This window comes from Cladophialophora yegresii (genome assembly GCF_000585515.1).
Source record: "Cladophialophora yegresii CBS 114405 chromosome Unknown aczIN-supercont1.7, whole genome shotgun sequence".
In the NCBI taxonomy this organism is placed as follows: domain Eukaryota; kingdom Fungi; phylum Ascomycota; class Eurotiomycetes; order Chaetothyriales; family Herpotrichiellaceae; genus Cladophialophora; species Cladophialophora yegresii.
This window is the reverse complement of record NW_006913051.1, coordinates 625,825-651,899: the sequence shown is the minus strand read 5'-3', so window position 1 is coordinate 651,899 and position 26,075 is coordinate 625,825. Positions and strand designations below refer to the sequence as shown.

The following is a 26,075-nucleotide window of genomic DNA, read 5'->3' as shown; positions in this document are numbered from 1 at the left end:
AAGGTGGGAAGCGAAAATTGAAGCGTTGCTTGCGATTCGTGCTCTTCCTTCAAACTAAGAGAACAGCATTCAGACAACCGTCCCGACTCGGGTCGTTGGTGACCTGAGCATATTTTCCCCAGACGACCTTGCCACCGGTGGTCACCAGCCCAAGCTCCGAAACATTGACCTCAATAACCGTACCCTTGGTCAACACACCCAGTTGCGTGTATAGTGGATTTTGTGGATTCTTCTTCACACTTATTATGGGCAATTGCACCGTGACTCCCAACTCCGGATGAGTGACATTGGCCTTTTTGTACCGCAGACCCATAGGCCGAATGAATCGCTCGTACTTGACAGGTCGTCTCGTGAAATCGGGTCCCACGAACGTGGGTTGTGTGATCATTCGCTTCCAACTCTTCTTCGCAGTCTTCTTGCCGGTCTTAACCACCTTGAACATCTCCTCCTCGCTTATGCCCTTGACTTTCGGCAACGGCACGGAGAACTTGGCCGCCTTCTCAGCCCGTTTATTCTTGATTGCACTCGACAAGGCCTTTGCATTGTTCGCCTGTGATCGATCGAGCAGGTAATTGGGCAGAGGTGTCGAGGAGGGCTCGTTCGGTGCCGCAGATTGGACATCTCGTTCTTCTTGCGCCTTGATGGCCTTCCGCATCTGTATCTTCTCGGCATGGCGCTTCTTCTGGTGCAGTTTGGCTCTCAGCCCGCGTAGATTTTGGGCCTTTTCGGACTGGGAGTGGCCTTCTCTTGCCTCCCGCTTGCGGACGCGCTCATCGTTGTCGAGTCGCTTGCCGTGTTGCTTAGTCCAGCGTTCGATATACTCGTTCTGAGGCATGGCGACGGCTGCCTCGTGTAGGGAACGAGGGCTGAGAGTTAGAGTCACCGGTGAGGAGTTTAGAATGAGGCACCGACGTTGTCGGCGCTGCAGTCAAAAAATTGATCGGTGCTAAAGATTTTCCGAGGCCGAGTCACATGCCAAGATCTGCTGTCATTGGTCACACATTCAAGCAAAGTCGCCAGAGCGATTGACTTAGCGTCTGCTCACGTCTTCATGGTCAGCGTCCATTGTTGTCCTCTCTACCTCGTACAGATTTGTCAACGTTCGTGTCGGATCTCCGGCACTGCTACCACCAGGATGGTGTACGGAGTACCTGTAAGCCATACGTGGCACAGGCCCCCAGCACACCTACCCAGATGAAATCGCTGTCGGTCTGACAGCGCCATCAGCACTGCATTGATCTGAGGTTTGTCACAACACAGCGGCACTGACGGTATCAGCAATACATCATATCAAGCCTGCCTAATGTCAAAACAAGAACAGGCTCAACGGCTCTCAGGTTTCAAGCCTGATCGCAATGGTAGGTGTAATGGGATTACGACCCGCAAAAGCGTCTAGCCTGATCCAGAAAGGCCAGAGATAAGCGGAAGCTCCAACATTTCCTCGCAACGTGCCACAGGCGCAGAATCTCGCGTTATCCCGCGGATCTTCATTGTTGTGCAGAATCGATCTCGACGGGGCCTGAGAAGACCTCTTTGATATGAACGCGCACAGGCAAATGCACAAATCATGGCCCCCCCAAAATCCTCGGTGACGCAAATTGCAGGGGGGTAGGCCTTACTCTCACTCCGCCCCTCATTGTCGTGGTTCTGCGTGTGGTTGCTGGTATTGTGTAAATGCGCCGTCATTGAATTGAGCTGAATCTGCCATTGCTTCCAGTGCGTCTTTCTCGTTGATCTGGTTACTCTGGTAGTCACGCTTGTTTGCATCTTTATCATCACGCGAAGATGGAAGACCCGACCACGGACAGCCAGGGTGTACCCGAAAAGATTGAGAAGTTCGACACACAACAGGCTGAAGATGCGCTGCCTCCATCTCCGCCGCCCACAGACGACAATACTTCAGACATAGATGACGAGCAAGTAGAGATACCACTTCCACCCCCAACGCAAGCACCCACAGAGGTACTGGATGTCGATCTAAAGACACCCGACAGCCATGTACCGCGGGATCCGAGGCTAATCAGACTAACTGGGGTTCATCCTTTCAACGTCGAAGCGCCGCTAACAGAGTTATTCAACGAAGGCTTCCTGACAAGTCCCGAACTATTCTACGTGAGGAATCATGGAGCCGTGCCACAAGTTAGCGACGAGGACATTATTGATTGGAAGTTCACGGTTGAGGGACTTGTCGAAAATCCCTTGACCATCTCGCTGAGACAATTGATGACCGAATACGAGCAAATCACCTGCCCGATTACCTTGGTATGTGCCGGCAATCGACGGAAGGAGCAGAATATGGTGCGGAAGAGCAAGGGGTTTTCATGGGGTGCGGCCGGATTATCGACGGCGCTGTTCACTGGCGTGGTCATGGCAGATGTCATCAAAGAAGCGAAACCGACGCGGAAAGCGAAGTATGTCTGCATGGAGGGTGCTGACAAACTTCCGAACGGCTTCTACGGGACTTCTGTCAAGCTGAACTGGGTGATGGACCCTAATCGCGGATTTATGCTCGCATATAAGATGAACGGAGAGACGCTGAGACCGGATCATGGAAAACCCTTACGCGCCGTCATCCCGGGCCAAATAGGCGGTCGATCGGTCAAATGGCTCACTAAACTCATCGTCACGGATGCACCTAGCGACAACTGGTATCACATATATGACAATCGGGTACTGCCAACAATGGTATCGCCCGAGGAATCAGCAAACAATCCGAAATGGTGGACCGATGACAGATATGCTATTTACGATCTCAGTCCCAACTCAGCGATATGCTATCCTCAGCACGAGGAGCAGTTATGCCTGACTGGCGCTCCGAGCACCTATAGAGCGAGAGGATACGCCTACAGCGGCGGTGGGCGACGGATCACCAGGGTAGAGGTCTCATTGGACAAAGGCAAAACGTGGCGGCTAGCAGAGATCAACTACGCCGAGGATCGATATCGTCAAACAGAAAGAAATCTGTTTGGTGGCCGGATCGACATGTCGTGGCGTGAAACATGCTTCTGCTGGTGCTTCTGGTCGATAGATCTGGGCACAAGAGAACTTGCTGGCACGAAGGACATCTTTGTCAGAGCGATGGACGAGAGCATGAATGTCCAGCCTCGAGATATGTACTGGTCAGTACTGGGCATGATGAATAATCCTTGGTTTCGCGTCACCATTACACTAGAAGGCGACTACCTTCGATTCGAACACCCGACGCAGCCCGCACTCATGCCTGGCGGATGGATGGAGAGGGTCAAGAAGGCCGGTGGAAATCTGGCCAACGGCTTCTGGGGTGAGAAGCTCGAGGGTGAAGGCCCTGTGGTGCCTCCTGAAGAACAGGCCAAGGAGATATCCATGGTCAAGGAAGGCTTGAAGAATCCGATCACGATCGATGAGCTGCGGAAGCACGATGGAGAGGAGCAACCCTGGTTTGTTGTCAATGGGGAAGTATACGATGGCACCGCATTCTTGGAAGAGCATCCCGGCGGTGCGCAGAGCATCCTTTCAGCGGCCGGTCTCGACAGCTCGGAGGAGTTCCTTGCTATTCACAGCGAGACCGCCAAGGCAATGATGCCCAAGTATCATATTGGTTCTTTGGACGAAGCCGCCAAAACTGCCCTGACTGAGGATGATACAGAGGCCGACCAGTCGGGCAAGCCTTCGGCGAAATTCCTAAATCCGAAATCGTGGAAGAAAGCTGTTCTTCACGGCAAGCGGATCGTTTCTTGGGACACCCGTATATTCACCTACAAGCTAGAGCATCCGGAACAGCGCCTAGGGCTCCCCGTCGGACAGCACCTGATGGTTAGGCTGCGGGATCCCGCCACTCGCGAAGCCATCATCCGCAGTTACACCCCAATCTCGGAGATCAATGAGCGGGGATATATGGATATGCTTGTCAAGGTCTACTTCGCCGATGCTGGTGGCAAAGGAGGAAAGATGTCTCAAGCCATGGATGCTCTGCCTGTCGGACACTTCATTGAGATGAAGGGGCCAATTGGCAAGTTCGAATACCTTGGCAACGGCAAATGTCTTATCTCGGGCAAAGAGAGACTCGTCAAGAACTTTGTGATGATCTGTGGCGGTAGCGGCATTACACCCATCTACCAAGTGTTCCGCGCTGTTATCCGCAATCCAGAGGACAAGACTCACTGCATCATCTTCGACGGCAACCGATTGTTGGAAGATATATTATGCAAACCAGAGCTGGACGCGTTACTGGCAGGCAATGAGCACAGATGTAAGATCCTACACACGCTGACGAAGGCGCCGGCCGATTGGACTGGCCTCCGGGGGCGTATCACGGGTAAGCTGGTCCAGGAAAACTACACCAAGACCGAGGAGACATTGGTCTTGCTTTGTGGCCCCGAGGCTATGGAGAAGACTATGCACAAGGCGCTGTTGGACGACGGATGGAGCAACGACCAGCTCATGTTTTTCTGAGACGCATGTCCCAGACAAGGAACATGGGGATTCTTTCAATCGCACACCCCTGGCGTCGGGATTATGGCTTTAGCAACATGGGTTTCTTGCTCTTGGCACCTTTCTTGGCTTGCGATTGTGGAAAAGATATTCAAGCATGTGACGAGGTGATCGAGATATGGATATGGGAAATGAATGTCTCTAGTTAGACACAGACTACTGTGTACACAGGACATGTAGTGAACCGACACTGTGATGCTGTGGGAGTACGAAGATGACACAGGCCGGTACCGGTATTGCGGACGGTTACAATACAATACCGCGCTAGTCGATTGTCGTGTTATCGCGAGTTTCATCAGCCACTCAGCTGCGTCTCTCCTTCTCCTGCACAATCCCTCATGTCTTATCGCAGCGCTCCACCTCCGTCAAATCTCAGACCGTGGAGGAGACATGATCTTCGACAGGTTCCCGATTGAGCGGTACCCAGATATCTCGCGTCCTCTGCCGATATGCGACTGACGACAGACAATGACAATGCAATATCACCCATTGGCCCTTGAGTCCGAGGGTACAAAATGGGCGTCTTGGCCTGCCTCCCCTGCTGCTGAGCCTCGCTGATAAGCAAATCCGGCAATGTCGTTGGCTGGGTTGATATTCAATTCCATCCCCGCGGATATGATGCCTCGCGTGGGTGGCGTCGGGTGTTGGGCCATGGCACAGACAGAGCCATCGACCATCTGTGGGACGATGGATGAATCCTCTCATCCCTCCCCCGTAGGCATTTGAGCTCGAAGCCAATTCATGCCCTCGTCACTCTCTTCGCGTTACTTATAAGGGCCGTCGACGGGAATATCGCGTTCGGTCAGCCTCACGAGCACCGGCAACATGTCCTGGGCAACGTCCTCTCCTGGCATGGCTATTAGCCGTCCCCCCAAGGACGCAGAGGCCAGTGAGGACAAAAAACCGTCGGAAGGGGAGAGGAAGAAAGTCGTCGTCGTCGGCTTGGGCATGGTCGGCATTGCTTTCGTGTAAGCCGTTTGCCTCGCAGATACCCTTCGCATGTGGGATAGAGGAATATGCGCTGACAATGGGACCCCAGTGAGAAACTCCTTAAGCTCGACGCCAAAAGGAGAGAATACGATGTTGTAGTCATTGGGGAGGAAGCTCATCTCGCCTACAACCGCGTCGGGCTGACGAGCTTCTTCCAGCACCGACAGGTCGAGTCTTTGTACCTCAATCCTGAAGAGTGGTACAAAGGCCATCCTACCGATGCCCTGAACTATCACCTCAACACCCTGGCCACGGAGATCAAAACCTCTGAGAAGGTTGTCATCACTGCCAAGGGAGATTCGATCCCCTACGACATTCTGGTACTCGCCACTGGCTCTGATGCTCTCCTGCCGAGGCACACTCCAGGTCACGATGCCAAAGGCGTTTTCGTCTACAGAACCATCGAAGATCTCCAGAAACTTATCGACTTCTCCGCCACTGTCAAGGGCACGACAGGGTGCGTTGTCGGTGGAGGCCTCCTCGGGCTGGAAGCCGCCAAGGCCATGATGGATCTTGAAGAGTTCGGTAACGTCAAGCTCATCGAGAGAAATAGATGGGTTTTGTCCCGACAGCTGGACGGCGATGCAGGCGGCATGGTGGTTGAGCTCGTCCGCAAGCTCGGACTGGACGTGATGCTCAGCAAGCGGGTGGGTAAGATCCTTGCCAATGAGGACAACGCCGTCAAGGGAGTGGTCTTCGAAGACGGCGAGGAGATGGAGTGCACATGTATAATGTTCGCCATTGGCATCAAAGCGAGGGATGAGCTTGGCCGAAAGGCCGGCTTGAAATGCGCCGACCGTGGTGGCGGTATCACCATTGATAACGATCTAAGAACCAGCGATCCCAACATCTACGCCATCGGCGAGTGTGCGAGCTGGGAGAATCAGACATTCGGGCTCATCGCGCCGGGCATTGAGCAAGCTGATGTCCTGTCCTTCAACCTCACACAAGCCAAAGTCCACAGCCCTCGCACATTCAAGCGACCCGACTTGAGCACCAAGCTGAAACTGCTAGGTGTGGAAGTCGCCAGCTTTGGCGACTTCTTCGCCGACAGAGACGGTCCCAAGGACCTGCCGGCGAGACATGTCAAACGAGCAGAGAAGGCGCAGAAAGGTACCGAGGCCACCCAAGACAAGGTCAAGAGCCTTACTGATGGGCCCGCACCTCCAGCCGTCAAAGCGCTCACGTACCGAGATCCTTTCGCGGCCGTCTACAAGAAGTACCTGTTCACCGTGGACGGCAAGTACCTGCTTGGCGGCATGATGATTGGAGACACCAAGGACTATGTCAAGCTGGTGCCCATGGTCAAGAACAAGAAGCAGTTAGAGGTTCCTCCTTCGGAATTCATCATCGGCGCCTCCAAGGACGGCGATGAGAACGCCGACGACCTCACTGACGACACCCAGATCTGCTCCTGCCACAACGTCACCAAAAGCGACCTCGCCGGTGTCATCAAAGACGGCTCCTGCAAATCACTTGGAGATGTCAAGTCTTGCACCAAGGCCGGCACAGGCTGTGGTGGTTGCATGCCCCTTGTGCAGTCGATCTTCAACAAGACCATGAAAGACATGGGCCAGGAGATCTCGAACAACATCTGCCCTCACTTCAAGTACTCTCGCGCCGATCTGTACCACATCGTCTACTCCAAGAAGCTAAAAGACTTTGGCGAGGTCATGCGAGACAGTGGCAACGACCCCGAGAGTCTGGGTTGTGAAGTCTGCAAGCCTGCGGTCGCGTCGATCCTGTCCGGCATGTTCAACAAGCATGTCATGGACAAGCCCTTGCATGGCCTACAAGACACCAATGACAAGTACCTCGGCAACATTCAACGCAACGGCACATTCTCTGTGATCCCTCGTGTCGCTGGCGGCGAGATCAGCCCGGAGAAACTGATCGTCATCGGCACAGTGGCCAAGAAATACGGCCTGTACACGAAGATCACCGGTGGCCAGCGTATCGACATGTTCGGCGCGAAGAAGCAAGACCTGCTGGACATCTGGTCCGAGCTCGTCGCTGGCGGTCTGGAATCCGGCCACGCGTACGCGAAATCTCTGCGCACAGTCAAGTCCTGCGTCGGCACGACGTGGTGTCGCTTCGGCATCGGTGACTCTGTGGGAATGGCCGTTCGTCTCGAGGAGCGGTACAAGTCCATCCGCTCGCCGCACAAGATGAAGGGCGGCGTCTCGGGCTGTGTGCGCGAATGCGCCGAGGCGCAAAACAAGGACTTTGGCCTGATCGCCACGGAGAAGGGCTTCAATATCTTCGTCGGCGGCAACGGCGGCGCAACCCCACGGCACTCCGAGGTCCTCGCGAAGGATGTGCCTCCCGACGACGTCATCCCCATTCTCGACCGCTACCTCATGTTCTACATCCGCACCGCGGACCGCCTGCAACGGACGGCGCGCTGGGTCGAGAACCTGCCCGGCGGGATCAAATACCTGCGCGAAGTCATCCTGGAGGACAAGCTGGGCATCTGCGCCGAGCTGGAGAAGCAAATGCAAGAACTTGTGGGGACGTTCTTCTGCGAGTGGACCGAAGTGCTCAACGACCCGGACAAGCGCAAGTCATTCCAACAGTTCGCCAACAGCGAGGAGAACCGCGAGCCGGCGGTCGAAAAGGTCGAAGAGCGCGGCCAGTCCCGCCCCGCGTACTGGGCCAAGGACCCCGTGCACGACGACTTCAAGGGCACGCGCTGGACGAGCCTAACGTGGCAGCCCATCGTCGAGGCGAAGCGGTTCCAAGACCTCGACACCGGGTCCAGCCAGACCGTCATCCGCGGGGACACGCAGCTCGCCGTGTTCAAGCTCAAGGGCAAGTACTACGCCTCGCAGCAGATGTGTCCGCATCGCCGGACCTTTGGGCTGGCGGACGGCTTGATCGGCGAGATCAAAGACTCGGATAAAAAGGACTGCAAGGACAGCAACAGTAAATTCTACGTCAGCTGTCCGTACCACAAGCGCAACTTCCAGCTCAACGGGGACGTGAACTTCGAGGACAAGGCCTCCGGTGCGGGTTCTTGCTCCAACGACACCAGCATGTCCATCGCCACGTTCCCGGCCGAGGAGCGCGACGACGGCTGGGTGTACCTCAAGTTGCCGCCCGTGCAGGAGATGGACAACGTGCTGGGCACGACCAAGTGGGCCGTCAAGGCCAAGGAGACGTCCAGCCCGTTCGCCAGTCTGGATAAGAAGCTCGGGTTGAAGAGTGGGCTGCGGCCGCAGAAGACCGTGGGCGCCATGCCGGGGACGGGCAACGTCAATGCGGGGCGGGAGATCGGTGTCGCGGCGCAGAAGAGGATAGATTGGTAGGGACGGTATGTATGTTCCGGATGGGTCGGCGGATATAAAATGAATAGCGCTATTGAATAATATGAGGATGAACACGAGAAATGAGCGATGAGTACGACCAGACTGATTCGAACGTATACACCCACGGTAAGTGAGCATGATCCTGTGGAGCGCAGCGTAGCGTAGCAGTTATATGTGATATCTTCTCTGCTCAACTCCGTGATCGACCATCCCGGCGACCCATCGCATTGCCCAAGACCTTGTCGCATTACGGAGTATTTCTCCCGGTCCTCACGTTCTCCTCGCCTTTGTCGTATACCATCAAATCGGCCTCTCCTCCGTCGTACATAGGCACATCGAGATCTCTAATTAGCTCCAGTTTCGGCGGCCTCCTAATTTTTCAGTGGCGGAGCCAGCCACACCGCGAAAGGTAGAGCGCACGTACATACCTGGTACTTACTCGCTAAAGTCAGACGCGCAAGGAAAGAGGAGAAGACCGAGTACTTAAGTAGGGATTAACCCTTAAAACCCTTGCCCAAGAGGTATGTATCGGAGTATTCATCCCCGTTGTCACCTCACCTTCCTCTCCTCTGTTGTATGAGTAATTACAGCAGTGTGGTCTAGCTCTAGTTCCGACAGTATTGTAGTCCGTGATCGTGGAAACCGGGCTGCTGCAATATCAATAGGTGAAGAGCACATCCCTTGTACATTATTCGCGCGACAGACTAGGCTTGAGAGGAAAGAAAGGAAGAAGAGTGAGTAAACAAGTATAAGTAGCGTAGCCTATCGACGGGAGGAAGGGAGATGAGATGTCCAGCTGGAATAGACGAGTCACTCACTTGTGGCCGAGGAGAAGAAATAGGAGGGTTTCGACCATGAAAGACGACGAGGCTTGAGTACACATTGTGTACGGAGGACGAACTGGATTACTGCGTTTTTGAATCTCTCGTACAGTAAGGACGGAGTGTGCACAGGATAGCCGTAACTTACCTAGAAGACTCGGAGTGGTCACCAGCTATACAGCACATAAGCGCGCGGTACTGCTTGATGGCGAGGCAGACCTGTTGGACCCATATTCCAATACCAAGATAAACGAGCGCATCACGGAGTCAAATATGTAGCGGATCACGAATTTCAGACGGAGACAGGATCGAGGATCCCTGCAACCCATCAATTGGCATCGATTTGTCAAATACATTCATTCCCTTCTCGCGTGTATGAGATTCCGTCCGAAAAGGTTTTCACCATCTATGTCGTCTAACACGTGCTGTCTGTACACATCCGGGCGAGGCCCGACACAGTGCAAGATGATCACCTCTTCAACGTCGCTGCAACAGTACTGTCAGCTACCCCTCTCTTCCTCTCGATCTCTGCGATCCTCTCCTGCTCAGCTTTCTCCGCTAATTCTTTCTTCCGTCTGTCATCTCTCTCAATTTGATCAGGCCGCTTGATCGCAATATCCTTGGGCCGGAAATCGCTGAACAAGGTCTTGAAGATTTGCTCCACAACCCAGCATCCGGCAAAGTCCACGACCATGAGAGCCGTGAGCGTCCATTTGAACTCTTGTGTGAACGGCACGAGACGAAGTCTTTCACTCAACTCGGGCAGGAATTCGGTGCTTCCGGCGAAGGCCACAAACGAGCAGGCAAGGAGACCCCAGTACATGCCTCGGTTCTCTCGGATGCTTTCACGGAAGGGCCGCCCCTGGTAGTTGATGGCAAAAGTGGAGACCTGCTGAATGAGCTGCATGAGGTAGACGGCGCTGTTGAGCAAGGACGGCTCGAATTCACCCTCGAGATCGACTTCTTCGGCCGGCGGGACAATGGAGTACACCACCCTGGAAAGGTAGATGAGAGTCGCGCAGTGGATGGCGAACTGTCCGAGGACCGACCCGAGGATGTACATGTTCAGGATGTTTGGCTGTGGTCGCTCTCGTGACAATGCCTCCACAGGTTTGGCTCGCGAAATCGAGAGGAAGCACACCGACATCAGCATGCCACTGATTGTGACTTGACCGTCGCCGAATTTGATGCCGGCAAGATAGATTACCGACAAGCTGTATGCACTGATCAAGCAGTTGAGAGCCAGGATCTTGTACATCTGGATAGTGGCGACGAGGGTGCAACGGCCCTGGCGGATGATGTTGGGAATGGCCACCACGTTCGCTAGCTTGCTGGTAAATGGAGCCGCGACGGAAGCATCACCCAGTTTGATCGTAGGTGGCTCACCGTCATCAAGCTCGTTTTCCATCATGCTAGAAGTGAATTTGTCGGCCCAGCTTGCAGCTTTCTGCTGGACTTCCTGCTGCCGTCGTTGCTGGGGCGACAGGTTCGCTGTGGACTGTTGTATCGCTTGAGCGCCAGGTGACGTGATGGTTTCAATTGTACCGTTCCCGGCATCGCCGTTTTCCAGGGTGATGCCTTTTCTCTCAGCGATCGCTTTGACGGCTTTCTCGTGGTGAGGATTGCGGGGGCCGGGTGGGTACAGGTGTGCAATGCCAGGAGGGACCGGGGGAGCTGGCTGATTGAACCTCGCCATCAACTGAACTTGCTTCTCGTAGATCTCCTTCATCTTGTTCGTCCTGAAATGCTCTCCGATTTTGTTCAGAGCTTCTTGGGAGCCGTTGAGCAGCGCAACGCCGATGTGAGCTTGCTTCAGCGCACCAACGTCGTTCGTGCCATCGCCACACATGAGAGTGGTGTACCCTTGGTCCTTCAAGCCGATCAGGATTTCTTCCTTTTGCTTCGGCGAGACCCGCGCATAGACCCAGGTGTGCCTGAGTAGCGAGGGGAGTGCTTTCTCGCCAGTAAACTTGGCCAGGGCATACCCAGTAACGCACAGGTCTTTCGTTGCGAGTGTCTCAGGGTCTAGATCTGCCGTTGGATCAACTGGAATGACGGTCTTCTCGTCTACACTGCGCCACACGAGTTTTGTGCCGGAGTCATCGTGCTCGGGAGCATCTAGGATCAAACAATCCCGGTCGACAATTTCGACCTGTCTCGCCACATGGACTGCGGTAAGGGGATTGTCGCCGGTGATCATGACAACACGATGGCTGCTTTCATTCAGCATCTGAATGGCTCTGATCGCGTCCTCTTTAAGAGGGGTTTGAAGAACTAAGAAGCCAGCGAACTGCAAGTCACACTCGACTTCCTCGCGCTTTAGATCGTTGATGCGCTTCTGACCAAGCTCTGCTTCGGCTGAGAGGTATTTGTAGCCAAGGGCCAACACTCGAGCACCATTGCGAGTGAAGTACTTGAAAGTTTCCTCGTATTTCGGCGGGGTTGCAACTAACATCTTCTGGATGGTCTCGGGCGCACCTTTCACACCAACGAATGTACCTTTTGCTCTGCGACCACTGTTCGGGTCGGTCATGAGGACCGTAGCCACGGAGCTCATCCGTTTCAGCGCGGACGAGAATTGGAAGCGTCTTTTGACTTGGACGATGTGCGAGGCTCCTGCTGTGCTGGTCGGCTTGGCTTTCTTGGATTTGGGCGGCGGATTGCTGGTGAGAGTATCGTTGTGGCCAAGGGTCCAGTTTAGAGCATTCAAGGTGGCCTTCTCCATCGGGTCTCCAACAATGTCGCCCTCTTCAAGTTTGACTAGAGCATGAGCGGTGGCCAGAACAAGCGTGGTGTAGACTCCGCACTCCGGAACTTTAGTAACTTCAGATTGAGCACCATCTGCCTCAGCGGCAGCGCCTTTCTTCCCGAGGCTGAGACCGGCAATACCATCGACGACGAGATCTTCTCCTGTCAGTGTTCCTGTCTTGTCGAAACATGCGACGTCCACACGACCAGCGAAGGGTATGCGGAACGGTTCCGTACAGAAAATGGCGAATTTGCTGAGCGCTGCCAGGCTGGTATTGACTGCCAGGGACAATTCCATAGGCAATTCTGGTGGTACGACACTGGTGACGATTAAGATACAGTCCAGCAGGAGTTTCGACCGCTTTCTGTTATTCCGGACACCCTCCTGCCAAACGTACCACGAAGCCGCGAGCGCAAAGATGAGCAGGAATAGAATGAAGATCAATGCTTCGGCGTTGTTGGCCGAGACGCGTTCGGTCGAATAGATCATAGTGCGCACAAGGCTTCCCTGGCTGGTCTCGAAGCCGGTCTTGAGGACAACAGCCATGGCGCCTTTGTCAGGGGGTGTAGGAACACCAGACTGCACCTGTGGCACAGTATCCGGCACATCTTCGCTGGCGGCTGGATGTGTGATCTGGAGAACTTTGGTACCGCCCCACAAGAAGGCATTTTTGTCCAAACCCTCCGGCTCGATGGTCGCATCTCCTGGGCGGAGCAAGATGGATTCTTTCAAGAGCGGAGTGCTCTCCCCGGAAAGCATGGCTTCGTTGACAATGGCAGTTCCTTCGATCAAAAGCATGTCGCAGGCAACGCCAGAGTCCTCTTGGGTTCGTCCGACTGACACCAGGTCGCCAGGTAACAGCTTATCGCTCTTGATCTCGACCCATTTTCTGGCGCGATATACCCAAATGTCGTATGGTTTGATGCTCATACCTCGAAACTCGTTCAAGGTACGCTGCCTCTGCCACACGACTGTGCTTTCAAAGGCGACAAGCATGAAAAGCGTGAACAGGGAATAGTACCAATAGTCGTCCAGCAACCACAAACCAACACAGAAGACCTGGAAGATGAAGAAGGGCGCGACAGCATGTTCCTTCCACAGCTCCACAAATGTAGGCACGGGTATGTCGAAAGTATTGTCACCATAATGCTTCTGGACTTGTTCAATCTCCGCGTCGGAGGTCAGCCCTTTGGACAGTTGGAACTCCCGAAGCAACGGTTTCTGGTCGCTATCCAGAGCATATTTCAACGGCGCAAATGCACCTGTCTCAGGCGAGTAGACGAAGCGCCTCTTCTGAAACAGAAAGGAAGTCCTCCCATCCCGCTCTCTTTCCAATTTGCAAATGCCCGACGCGCCGGAGTTGGCGACGGGAATGACCTTGATGAGCTGGGCGTCCTCGACCTTCGTCGCCTTGGTAGTGGTGAAGGCGGTTTGCAAGTGGACACTCCATTTGGTCGAAAGCCAGGTCAAGGACTGGAGCGTAACGATGGTTGCGACGTAGACGAAGGTCCATTCCTGGCCGTCAATATAGTCGTCGTAGAGGTCCTCATTGAGGTAGAGAGCGAAGAAGATAGGCCACAAGATGGTAAAGGGCCATACATAAGCCTTGAGGAAGACGGATAAGGGATTGTGGAGGCTGGCCGATTCGATCTGGTCATTGTCTACCAGTTTAGATCTGCGATACATCAGAGAGCGCCATGGATGGCCGACTACGGACAGGTACTCACGATTTCGCTGCCATGGCGAGCGTCAATCAAGAGCTCGTCTGTTGGAAGAGATTGGTTCGGGAGAGGGTGCTCCCTCGTGGGCGGCCGTGGACGAAGACCTTCGAACAGAGTGTCCTCGTAAAAAAGATGGCACATTCGAGAAGGCGCGGGTATCACGTACCGCAGGCGACGGAGGAATCGTCGCCGCTTGCAAGTTTGCGGCTTGGCTTGGCATGTTTGTCATCCTCCCTTGACTCATTCACTCACATTGTCGACGACAATGAGAGTCAGCCAGCATTGCCAGACCAGATCTCCACCACTCACTCAGTTTTTACATTTGGTGATCAAAGGACTTTTTAGGGACAATTTGCCCCGCAGAGCCATACTCTTTAGTCTCGAGAAGGACTTCTCAGTGTTCACTTGTCTCACTCTACAATTCGGACCTCGATAGAAGGGTCTAACACAGCCCTGGGAAATAGATAAGGGCTTGCGGGCTCGGGAATATGGCTCAGCCCGCAGAGGCTAGCCTGGATCTGCCAGAGCGTACGAAGGAAAATATCGAGACTGCGATAACGGAGACTAAGGAGAAAAAGCCCAAGAAAGAAAAGGTCCCCAAACCGCCGAAGCAGCCCAAGGAGCCGAAGCCGGCAGCAGCGAAACCTGCCAAACCTGCAAATGCAGCACCTTCGGCGCCGGCTGACCCAGAGGCGATGTTCAAGGAAGGCTGGTTGGCAGCAGTGCGCAAGGAAAGGCCCGCAGATGAACCGGTAGTGACGCGATTTCCGCCCGAGCCCAACGGATATCTTCACATCGGCCACAGCAAGGCGATAGCAATCAACTTCGGGTTTGCCAAATTCCATGGTGGCAAGTGCAACCTTCGCTACGACGATACGAATCCGGAGGCCGAAGAAGAGATCTACTTCATCGCCATCGAAGATATCGTCCGGTGGCTTGGTTTTGACCCTGCCCTGATCACTTACTCCAGCGACTTCTTCGACAGGCTGTACGAGCTGGCGGAGAAGCTAATCACACTAAACGGCGCCTATGTGTGTCATTGCACAGATGAGGAGCTCAAAGACCAGCGCGGAGGTACGGACCTGAAGAACAAGCATGAGAGATACGCCTGCAAACATCGGGATCGACCAATCGAAGAGTCACTAGCTGAATTCAGAGCCATGAGAGATGGCAAGTACAAGCCCAAAGAGGCCTTTTTGCGGATGAAGCAGGATCTAAGCGATGGTAACCCCCAAATGTGGGATCTTGTCGCCTACCGCGTCCTCGAGAAGCCCCATCACCGTACTGGTGACAAATGGAGAATCTATCCTACATACGACTTCACCCACTGTTTGTGCGATAGCTTTGAAGGCATCACCCACTCACTGTGTACGACCGAGTTCATATTGTCGAGGGTCTCCTACGAGTGGCTGAACAACAAAGTTGACGTCCCTCACAAGCCCATGCAGAGAGAGTATGGCCGGCTGAATGTCACGGGAACAGTGCTCTCTAAGCGGAAGATCAAGAAACTGGTGGATGAAAAGATCGTCAGCGGGTGGGACGACCCGAGACTATACACACTTGTTGCCCTGAGGCGACGGGGTGTACCGCCCGGCGCCATCCTGTCCTTCGTTAGCGAGCTCGGAGTCACGACAGCCACCATCAACATTCAGATCGTACGGTTCGAACAGTCAATACGCAAGTACTTGGAGATGACTGTCCCTCGTCTCATGCTTGTGCTGGACCCTGTACCCGTCATCATCGACGACCTACCCGACGATCACTATGAAGAGCTCGAAAATACCTTCGGTCCCAAAGACGTTGACATGGGCACCCACAAATTACCGTTCACCAAAAAAGTGTACATCGAGCGGGACGATTTTCGAGAGGTGGATAGCAAAGACTTCTTCCGCATGGCACCAGGAAAACCCGTGGGTCTATTGAAGGTTCCTTACCCGGTCATCGCCACCAGCTTTAAGAAGGATGAAACCACCGGCCTGGTGACTGAGATTCATGCCAAGTACGATAGGCCACCAGAGGGAGAGAAGCCCAAGAAGCCAAAGGCATATATTCACTGGGTTGCGGACGCACCCGAGCACGGCTCGCCGATAAAGTGTGGAGTCCGCGTCTTCAACCCTCTTTTCAACTCGGACAACCCAGATGCTGTCGAGCCAAGCTTCCTGGCGGATATTCGAGAAGATAGCCTGAAAGTGTATCCCGATGCATTGGCCGAGGTTGGATTGAAAGAGATTCGGGCACGAGCGGCCTGGCCGGAGGAAGCAGGGGAGAAAAAGGAGAAATGTGGACTTGAGTCGGTGAGATTCCAGGCCATGAGAACTGGCTACTTCTGTCTAGACAAGGATACGGATGACGCAGCGGGGAAGATTGTGTTGAACCGGATCGTCAGTCTGAAGGAGGATGCTGGAAAGAGTGCTTGATGGGTGGAGTGACAAGATGTTCCGGATTGAAGTTGAGCCAGCGCTGCGGGCGTGGTCGGTGAAGAACCTCCACGGTGTTACCAGCAGATTATGATAGACGAGCAGAATGTGGATGAAAGTGATGCAGTGCTGGTGCTTGTGTATTTTCTCGCGGTGACTAAGCAGCCTGGCGGCGTTTGAGTGCCACTGACGCTCCGCCTTCCTCCGCCGAGTCGTTTCGTTCCACCCCTCTACTCCATACTGCGGCGCTTTACCAGCCTCCTCCGCGTAAGTAGGCTTCATGGAAATCTCATCCCGCTGTAATGTCTCGGCGCACAATCGGCGGCGGAAGGGTTTTGGGAAGCGGTAGGACGCTAGGGCCACCCCTACCACCAGTGAAGCCGACCTCGCCCTCACCTCTCCCCACTCATGTCCTCAGCCCTGCGGCGTCGACTCTCTCCCTCAATACCACCGAGAGTGGCACGTCTACTCCGCCCTCCTCAGATCCTCAGGACATTGCGTCTCGAGTTTCCCTTGATCATGGAGCGCCAGATTTGTCATTGGCGGCCGGTGCAACAGACCGCCTGGTCTGCCCGATCTGCAACGAGGAAATGGTCACTCTGCTACAGTTGAATCGACATCTTGACGACGCACATAAGGAGATAGAAGAGGAACAGCAGGATGAAGTAAAAGACTGGTTCAAGCAGCAGATGGTCAAGGCCAAGAAGTTCCAACCTCTGGCCGTCCTGAATCAGAAACTCAAGGGACTAGATGTCTTCGAGTCCAACAATGACATTTCTAGAACCACCACTCCTACTCCAAGGCAAGACTCTGTTGCAAGAGACCATGTTGCTCCTCCGCCGCCACCTCCGAAGCCAGCCCAGACCGTTATCGACCCAGACGATATCATCACGAGGCAGCATTGGCAGAAGAGAACTGGTTATGACAACTGCTCCGACCCGGCATGTGGGAAAAGATTGGGTACTAATACAGGCGTGGTGAACTGCCGGCACTGCGGGAAGCTCTTCTGTGACGAGCATACCATGTATCAAATGAAGCTGTCAAGGTCGGCTCAGCATGAACCCGTTCGAGGTCTATGGTATCGAGTGTGTGAGACATGCTACAAGAGTCGTGAGGGTTACACAGATAGACACGGCCTCGAGAGAGATCGCATGAGCGACCTTGAGTCTGTAAGGCGGAGTAAGCTGAGCCAGAGGGAAATGGAAGTGTCGAGGCTGGAGAAGAGGTTATCGAGATTAACTCAACTCCTTGCAAACCCCCCGGACGAGATTCCTCAGCCGACTCACAACAAGAGGTGGTCCCTTAATTGGGTGCAGAACGATCCTCGAAAGGCACTCGAGCAGAGCATTGTCTCGTGGCAGCATGATGCCGAAGTCCCTCGATGTCCATACTGCCAACAAGACTTCACACAATATACCTTCCGCAGACACCATTGCAGGACATGTGGAAAGGTTGTTTGTGGCGATCCGGCGACTGGCTGCTCAACTGTCATCGGCCTCAACGTGGCTACTAGTATGTACATGTACCACCTCACTTTGTTCCTTTGCTGATAATGTCATGACAGCTAACACTCACCTGTCCATCACAGAAAAGCCACCCCCGAACGACACCATCGCTCTCGACATCCGCCTGTGCAAAGAGTGCAACCACACGATCTTCTCCAGCCGTGACTTCCAAGCCTCACTGACCTCGCCCCAAATCGAGTCTTTCACTCGTGCCTACACCAACCTCCTCCAGTTCGAACGTGGCATCCGTCTTCTGATGCCCAAATTTCAAAAACTTCTCCAGGCGCTCCAAGACCCAGACCGCCCGCCCTCGTCGCAACAGATTACCGACGCGAGTCGCACTCGGAAACGGCTAATGGACTCGTTCACCCAGTACGACACGGCCGCACGCCGAATCCGAGACATGCCATCACAGTCACCCACACAGCTAAAACTCCAGAAAGCAATCTATCAAAACGCCACGCAATTCCTGCATCTACACATGCTCCCACTCAAATCACTGCCCAAGGTCCTCAAGCACGCAACCCCACACGGCTCGTCACAAAAGCCAGACATACACGGCAACCCCAACAACCCGCGAGCCTCGCTCAGCATTCTGAACGGCCCTGATTCCGGGCACGTGCGCCACAACTCGTCATCGGCCCTCAGCGTCGCGAGCTTCACCTCGCAAAACTCGCAACGGATATCCGAGCTCGAAGTGGAAGAGAAGTCGCTACGAGAACGGCTGATCGTGCTCGAGGAGCAGAAGTTCTTGGTCCAAGAGATGATCGCGGACGCCAATCGACGACGCAAGTTCGACGAAGTGGCTGCCTTGGCAGGAAACGTCGAGGATCTCACGGCGGAGATCGATGGCGTTACGAAACTCGTCGAGGGCGTCCGCGGGGAGTTTACAGGCCTGTATAGCGGCGGATCGGGCATGAATACACCACCGCAGAGAAGGGAGTCCGATCTAGGAAAGGGCAAGAATACAGAGAATGGGTAGATGGAGCTTGTACAAGCGTTGACGAGGTGAACAGTGCAGGCATCGCCTAGCACGTGGGGATTGGTATCCCAAGGAGGGAGTGTAGCGAGCCAACCAGTCACTCATACCGGCTTGCCGCTTGCATCTATACCAACATATCTCATACCAAGTGCTGTTTTCTCATCTGTCTTATACAGCGAGCGAGCATTGATATTCACGAGCGAATGGAAGCCCTGAACAGAGGGTACGAGTACGGGTACGAGTACGGGTACGAGTACTAGTACTGTTAGATTTTACATCCTTGTCTTTTAAGGTCGGGAATTTGAACTGAATGAAATGCAATGCACGTGATTGTGAGTACCTACGGGCAGAAGTGATCATTCATTACTCTATTGTGTGCCCCAATATTGAGTGTGCAGGACCTGGGTTGCCTACCCCTCCCTTCCGAGGATAAGCCCGTGTTATACACAATGGGGTATTGAATAGGGACGGAGTATTCCATATTGAATCAGGTACGGAGTATGTACTGAATGCTCGTATTGGTGGGTATCAAGTCTCAAGGGCCATGCTCTAATTAATGATTTATGGACACCGTCACAGGACCAGAGCATTCTCTTGCCTTACGGGCCCTCGAAATCCATCACAGTCAGTGTACACCACGTTCGAAGTACCAAAACAATCTGGATTCTTACTGGCCCTCGAAGTCCATCGCAGTTGTTGTACAGAATTTTATTCGTGTCATGTACAGTATCATCTCTTCGTCACCGAGGTACCGGAGTGCAGGACATTGGGCTCCATTTCAGGGGCCAAGTTGTCTCCACGCCAGGAAAGGCAAACTCTACACAGTAGCTTACAAGGCACCAGCCTAGCCACAACTATCAGAAGGGTTACTCTCGTCCCTTACTTGCCGGCGCGCCTCGCCCACCAGCGCGGCGAGCAGTCCGCGGTTGGCACGTCTGACACAATTCTCTGCGCCGTCGGGACTTGAATCGACCTCGCCATGCACGCCCTCCACACCCTCGGCAGCCTCCACGGCCTTTCTCTCAAATTTGACGCGACACTCGGCAGAAAGGGCGAAACACGCTGTCGAGATCTTCGACACTCTTGCTGGGCTGGCGCCGTGCTGCGGAACCACGACCAACGACTTCGGCTCTCCTTCTGACGCACCAGGGACATTACAGATCGTCGGGATGGAGAGGCCAGTCTTGGTGAGGATAAATTTGGCGAGATGGTGCATGAAGAGGTTCTCGCCACGCGTCTGTCGAGGACCGGATCTCCTTCGCTGGGATGACCGGGACTTGGTGAACGACTCGGTCGTCTCTCTTGGGACTGCGATTTCGAGACTCTTAAGATCAGGAGCGATGGGCCTCGCGAATGGGAGAGTGAGCCTTATTTGGCCGAGAAGAGCGGATGGGACGGTGGAAATGTAGCGTTCCAAGCTGGACTGGAGAAACGGCGAGGAAAGGGAGAGAGGACGGATCGCGTCAACGGAGAATTTGTCAGAGAGGTAGGTGGTGAATCGTTTCAACATAGAGGGCGAAGATTTTGAGAGCAGGACCGCCGTGTCGTCTGTAGAGAGTGCTGAGGTACTTTGGGATGTTGATGTTGGGGAAGTCGTACGACGGCGTTTTGACGTCCTGGCGGTCGAGCGACAAGTCGAGTAGATAATGAATCTGAAGGTTTCTTTTTCGTAGGCAAGACACACGACCAGAGCGCTGCTTTGGACCCGGTCTTCTTCTTCTTGTCCCAACTGCTGTCTCGGTCGCTTCTGCCCAGTATGCGGCACAGGGGAATGCGGATGCTCGTCTTCATCTTGGTCGAGCATGTTGTCGAGTCGGGTCCATGTGGAGTGCTTTAATCCGCCCAAGGACGTTTTCTCATCGTCGCGTTCGTGCCGCGGGCGGCTCTCGTCCAGGTATTCTTGAAAAAATTGTGCGTGCGAAGCAAGCTGCTCGCGGCGCTTCTCGCGTGCTTGCGGGGTTGTGGCAGGCGCTGAGAGAAGTTTCGAGAGCGGAGGTGTTATTTGTGGAATGGTGTACACGGTCCATGACGTGTCGTAGAGTAGAGGTTTCATCCTGTGCGTCCTCTGCGCATATGAGCAAGTTGAGAGTTTGTTGTATTGGTGGTGTCGCAAGCGGGGAGGTGGACAGAGGAAACGAGGAAACGCGCCTAAGGGAGGGACGACGCGACATCACGTGAGCCAGGTCGTTTCGTCAAAGCTACCAAGTCCGGCCCGTTGTTCTTTAGCACAAACACCACAGACGGATGTCTACCAAGTAAGGCTGTCAACTCACTAATACGCGTACACCTTGCCAATTGGGGAACCGTGGCACGGAATGGTGATGGCCATTGGGTTGACTACTCGCCCGAGGGTGCGTATGAAACTTAAGGCAGCATTGGTTCCGGAGCAACATTATGCCTTCAGTCCTTCTGTTCCAGCGTCTTTCGCTTCGGCGACACTAACAGTGCTTGGTCGTGCCTTGGCGAGTCTACACAGGACGGCAGCAGAGACACCAATACGACGTTTAGAAGTGTCCAACCATAGTGCCAACTCGAGTGTACCAGTGCTTACCCCCCTGGTTGGGGAAACCCATCTCTGAGGAATGGGAGAATTGGTTTGGGATCTAACCCCCATTAGTAACCCCGAAGCCCGCGTGTCTCGAGAGGCTCGCGTCCGATGTGCCCGAGGTCTTCTATCAATCATGGCCAAGATCAAGACCACTCCACACAATGCACATGGACTCGGGGTCTTCTATTCTGCCGAACGGCCTCTTTGCCGTGTCCTTTTGGTTTGAGCGGCGTCTTCTCAGGACCTGCTGAGGCTAGGCCAATGCACGACGTGGTAAGCGAGGTGGGAGAGCAGGGACTCGAGAAGTTGTCTCAGGCGAGAGAATAATGACCAGGGAAAGTCACTGTGTGACTCTAGCAGCCACGCCCAGTAGGCCACGGTACTGTGTTGGCGGAAGAAAGATATATAAAGAGGTCTGAATCAAAGTCCTGAGTTGTCCCCGTCTATCAATCCCTCAGCGCCACTCATCCCAGTTGGCGTTGCAATACATATACATCCGTGTGTTGAACGCTCAGTCACTCACTCACCCACTCAGCCCAGGACATCCTCAGTCTATCAGAACCAACCGGGAGATCCTCAGCCCGCACTACCACCTCCAGCCTGCACATCATGTCCTCCACCCACCAAGCCGCAGTCCTCCCAGGAAAGGGCGAACCTCTGATCGTCCAGGACGTGGAGACCCCAATCCCCGGGCCTCGCGAACTTCTCATCTCAGTCAGCGCCATTGCCTTCAACCCCGTCGACTTCATCATGAAAGACTTCGGCTTCATGATCGCGGCATACCCGGCAATCATTGGATCCGATATCGCCGGCACAGTCGAAGCCCTCGGCAGCGACATTCCTGCCTCCTCGCCCTTCAAGCCCGGCGTCCGCGTCCTGGGCTTTGCCCCGGCGTTTGTCCATGGCGGTAAGCCTGTAAGTCGTATACGTATACGTATCCCACTCTCCTCGCCCCGTTGCCTCGTCGACATCTGTGCTAAAGACCCCACGCCACCATGCCAGAAATACGGCGGTTTCCAAAAGAAAGTCGTCCTCCCCATCGAATGCGCGTGCCACATCCCTTCGACCCTCCCCTTCACCAACGCGGCAACCCTGCCCATGGCCGTCCTCACAGCCTGGACGGGCTTCACCACGCTGGGCTTCCCCACGACGACCACCGCGGTATTCTCACCGGGAGACAGTGACGGCCCCAAACCAAAGCCCGGCCTCCTCATCTGGGGCGCCTCCTCCAGCGTCGGCATGTCCGCCATCCAAGTCGCCGCCCACTTAGGCTTCCCCGCCATCTACGCGACCTCTCGCCCACGGCACCACGCCCAACTGCTCGCCCTCGGCGCGACCCGCGCGTTTGACTACACCTCCGCCGGCGTGGTCGAGGAGATCATCGCAGCGGCAAAATCAGACACTGTAGCTCTGAAAACCGCGTACCGCGCCACGGGCGACCTGAAGCCCGCGGTCGACGTGGTCGCTGCGTTCGGCGCCGGCGGGGGCGGCAAAGTTGCCTCCGCGCCGCAGCTTGACGAGACCACGCCGCGGCATGAGGGCGTGGAAGTCAAGTTCGTCATGGGCCCGCAGGAACCCGTCGCTGTGGCGAGGCATCTTGAATTCGTGCTCCACGAGTGGTTGGCCCCGAGGTTGCAGGCCGGAAACTTTGTGCCGGCGCCGAAGGCACGGGTGGTGGATAAGGGTTTGGGCGCCGTGGACGTGGCGTTGGATATCCTCAAGGGTGGCGTGAGTGGGGAGAAGTTGGTCGTGGAGGTGTAACACAGGTATATCGACATGGGTATGCGAGGGTCGACGGCGGCGCTGGATGTCTTGTAAGAGCGGTGTGAGTGGGGAGTAGTTGGTGATGGAGGTAATAGATACATAGTCTGTAGACGCGGGTAGGTGACTTAGGGCTACTGTAGGACAGGGCATGATACAGTATACAGGGGTCGAGCGGAATAGGATAGACAGTGGCCTGGACACGCTGTTGAGGACAGGACGGTAAAAGCTAGCCTGAAAGTATGGACAAAACAGATGCATTGTCTCGCTTGACGGAGTCAGCGCATACCGAAAGCGGGTCGTAACCGTGACGTTGACCTTGGATCTGCCCTGGACGTGCGGCGTGCGGCGCGCAGCGTGCAGCGTGCGAGCACACGGTATACACTTCATCGACGATTGAGTTCGTCGTACGCGTGAGGTGAGCGCATGGATGGACGATGGATGAGATGGATTTCATGGCTGGCCTGGCTGACCTTGTCTCCAGAATGAGACGGACCGAGCGGACGGCTACTTCGTACCTATCGAATGTAGCATTGCAGATCGATGTAGATGTGGATGTAGATGTATCAAAGTCTCCATTTCATCAGTCCCGCATTATCTAGCTTATATTGCTTCTCCCTTATATGCCTATCCGAAGATCTAGTGAAAGATCTCGTGGCTTTTCTTGTCATGTCATAATACAGCATCTCGCGTTGTAACGTCTCGTCTCGTCTCATTCTAGCAAAGTTCATCATTCATTTCCTTCATTTGAACCCCTCTGAAGCACACGTAACAATATTCTGCATCAACAGCATCCTCCATCAAGTTACATCTGGATCGGGCTCGATGATATCATTAGGAATAAATTTGCAGCCTTTCCTTGGTGGACGCCGATTGATCAGTCGGAGGTACGAGACAGGTGACGTGGACGTCGATTCATCTTCGCTCGTATCGCTCTCATCGTCGACGCTTTGTGTTTGGCTTTCGTCCATGCTGAGAGCGTGGACGCCAACGTTTATGTCGGATGTTTCGACATTGTTGTCACCGTCATCCTGTCCTTCCCTCTGAGATACCGGTTGCATAATTCTGGGTCGGTGCCGTTTCTCGCGGCTGCAGGTACGGGAGGGATGGACTCCCTCAGAAGGCTCATTTGTACCTGACCCTTTGTGGCGGCTCTTCGGGGCCAGAGTGCGGCCGTCTGGTAAGGTGATCTGTTGGACGCCTGGACGGCGCGACTCCAGATATGCGCACAGCGCCGGCGACTGGACCGACTTCGAGTACCGCAGGGAGAAAACTTGGAGTGCTGAATCGTCGTCGTCCTCCCGGTCGCAGAGTCCTGCTTTGAACGCGCCGAACAACGAGTCCAGCCAGGTCAGCTGCTCGACATTATCTAACACCAATGAAGAGCAACTCTCCAGGGCCAGTATTTTCATCCTCGCCGGTCTGGCCGCCTTAGGCTCGGCGTCGTCGGCACCATAATACTGTCCTAGCCATTGCACGAACTCGGCGTCGACGCCAGCGACATTCCGCAGCCTCAGCTCTCGTAGATTTGGATTACACTCGATCCACTTGCGTAACTGGAAGCTGGTGATGCCGGCGCGCTCAACCGTCAGCTTCTCCAATTTTCTCAATCTCAGATTCGCGCCGCTGTCGCCACCGACTCCAGCCAAAGCATTCCATATGGGGCTTGGTTCAAGGTAGACAGGATTGGTCCAATACTGTGCTGGTAGACAAGTGTCGTGGAGATAGGGGTGGCAGAAGTTGAGGCGCAAATCTCGTAGGTTGGGGAGAAGCGTGGCCAGGATTTCGGTCAAGGAAGGTGAAACGATGTGATAGATGTGGAGTGTCAAGGCGCTCAGCCTCACGAGAGTCGGGGTCGAGAGAATGGAGCACGCCAACGCGTTCTGGAGTTGCAACAGCTTCTCGCGGTATTGAGCCGGCGTGACAGTACGTTGGGATGGACATTTCGTCCGTGATCGTTGTGGGCCATCGAGCGGTGGTAGAGCGGACGGGATGATGACTTGGTTTCGAGTAGGCTCGTCAAAATACGTATCTCCCAGGTCCGACTCGATGCCATCGAAGGTGGAGGAGCTGAGGAAGGCCAGCACGCCATGAATATGGCGTGGAAGAATCGCCAGTCGTAAATTTTGCAGGGCTAATATGGCGGCCGAGTAATTACTTTTCGACGTCCGACTGAACCTGAGGAGTGTCGCGATAGGCAGATAGTTAAGCACTTGATGCAGGACTTCCGGTGGAAGGGTTGATATGGGTGAGTTGCCCATTGGTAGGCGCTGCCGGTCTGGCTAGGCAAGACAGCCGTCGACTTGACTGAGGTTGATGAAGGCAGGAGGAAGCATTTGAAGAACGCAAAAGGCGACGAATTTACCCATTCATCATGCCACTCACCGTGGCTCGGTCAATGATGCAGCGACTGAAGCGTGCATACACGAGCCGGGAAATGGCAGTAGGCAGCGTACCACGAATCAGAGGCCCGGTGTCAGCGCTGGCTTCACGTCGACGGCGCAAATTGACAGGAGAATGCACCTGTGAATCGGCTGAACCAGAATGGCGGGACTCGACGACAGTGGTTGAGCCCGGCACTGTGGGTAGAATGTACCGAATGCAAGGATGGAGCGGAGATTTCAAACAGCAGATCCTGACGAGGGGAAATGCGGTCCTACCGCTCTGACCGCACCGGGACGCCGGGTGACGGCGGTGCGACGGGTGGAAGAATCTGGATCGTGCGATAGATGGGGAAGTCCAAGGGGTATGCCGCCGTGGACCAGGCCGAATCACGATGCCAGTCGTCTTATGGTTGTGTGCT

General features: G+C 54.6%; 9 protein-coding genes across 9 annotated transcripts; 5 read left to right on the top strand and 4 right to left on the bottom strand.

Annotated features, from left to right (window-relative positions):
• Positions 1-49: 49 nt before the first annotated feature.
• A1O7_09370 (ribosome biogenesis protein n) lies at positions 50-835 on the bottom strand (the record flags this gene model as incomplete). The annotated part of the gene is made up of 1 exon (XM_007763358.1): positions 50-835. One exon carries the CDS (start codon positions 833-835, stop codon positions 50-52), a length of 786 nt encoding a protein of 261 aa, XP_007761548.1.
• Positions 836-1,785: 950 nt separating this feature from the next.
• On the top strand, positions 1,786-4,431 carry A1O7_09369 (nitrate reductase [NADPH]; the record flags this gene model as incomplete). Its single annotated transcript, XM_007763357.1, has 1 exon — positions 1,786-4,431. The coding sequence occupies one exon, from the start codon at positions 1,786-1,788 to the stop codon at positions 4,429-4,431; it is 2,646 nt and encodes an 881-aa protein (XP_007761547.1).
• Positions 4,432-5,295: 864 nt separating this feature from the next.
• A1O7_09368 (nitrite reductase [NAD(P)H]) lies at positions 5,296-8,768 on the top strand (the record flags this gene model as incomplete). The annotated part of the gene is made up of 2 exons (XM_007763356.1): positions 5,296-5,438; positions 5,510-8,768. 2 exons carry the CDS (start codon positions 5,296-5,298, stop codon positions 8,766-8,768), a joined length of 3,402 nt encoding a protein of 1,133 aa, XP_007761546.1.
• Positions 8,769-10,058: 1,290 nt separating this feature from the next.
• A1O7_09367 (ATPase) lies at positions 10,059-14,079 on the bottom strand (the record flags this gene model as incomplete). The annotated part of the gene is made up of 2 exons (XM_007763355.1): positions 10,059-14,013; positions 14,066-14,079. The coding sequence occupies 2 exons, from the start codon at positions 14,077-14,079 to the stop codon at positions 10,059-10,061; spliced, it is 3,969 nt and encodes a 1,322-aa protein (XP_007761545.1).
• A 468-nt stretch (positions 14,080-14,547) lies between these two features.
• On the top strand, positions 14,548-16,476 carry A1O7_09366 (glutaminyl-tRNA synthetase; the record flags this gene model as incomplete). Its single annotated transcript, XM_007763354.1, has 1 exon — positions 14,548-16,476. One exon carries the CDS (start codon positions 14,548-14,550, stop codon positions 16,474-16,476), a length of 1,929 nt encoding a protein of 642 aa, XP_007761544.1.
• Positions 16,477-16,778: 302 nt separating this feature from the next.
• On the top strand, positions 16,779-18,963 carry A1O7_09365 (uncharacterized protein; the record flags this gene model as incomplete). Its single annotated transcript, XM_007763353.1, has 2 exons — positions 16,779-17,988; positions 18,041-18,963. The coding sequence occupies 2 exons, from the start codon at positions 16,779-16,781 to the stop codon at positions 18,961-18,963; spliced, it is 2,133 nt and encodes a 710-aa protein (XP_007761543.1).
• An 844-nt stretch (positions 18,964-19,807) lies between these two features.
• Positions 19,808-21,016, bottom strand: A1O7_09364 (uncharacterized protein; the record flags this gene model as incomplete). Its single annotated transcript, XM_007763352.1, has 1 exon — positions 19,808-21,016. One exon carries the CDS (start codon positions 21,014-21,016, stop codon positions 19,808-19,810), a length of 1,209 nt encoding a protein of 402 aa, XP_007761542.1.
• A 1,104-nt stretch (positions 21,017-22,120) lies between these two features.
• A1O7_09363 (uncharacterized protein) lies at positions 22,121-23,272 on the top strand (the record flags this gene model as incomplete). The annotated part of the gene is made up of 2 exons (XM_007763351.1): positions 22,121-22,426; positions 22,514-23,272. The coding sequence occupies 2 exons, from the start codon at positions 22,121-22,123 to the stop codon at positions 23,270-23,272; spliced, it is 1,065 nt and encodes a 354-aa protein (XP_007761541.1).
• An 800-nt stretch (positions 23,273-24,072) lies between these two features.
• On the bottom strand, positions 24,073-25,533 carry A1O7_09362 (uncharacterized protein; the record flags this gene model as incomplete). The annotated part of the gene is made up of 1 exon (XM_007763350.1): positions 24,073-25,533. The coding sequence occupies one exon, from the start codon at positions 25,531-25,533 to the stop codon at positions 24,073-24,075; it is 1,461 nt and encodes a 486-aa protein (XP_007761540.1).
• Positions 25,534-26,075: the final 542 nt, after the last annotated feature.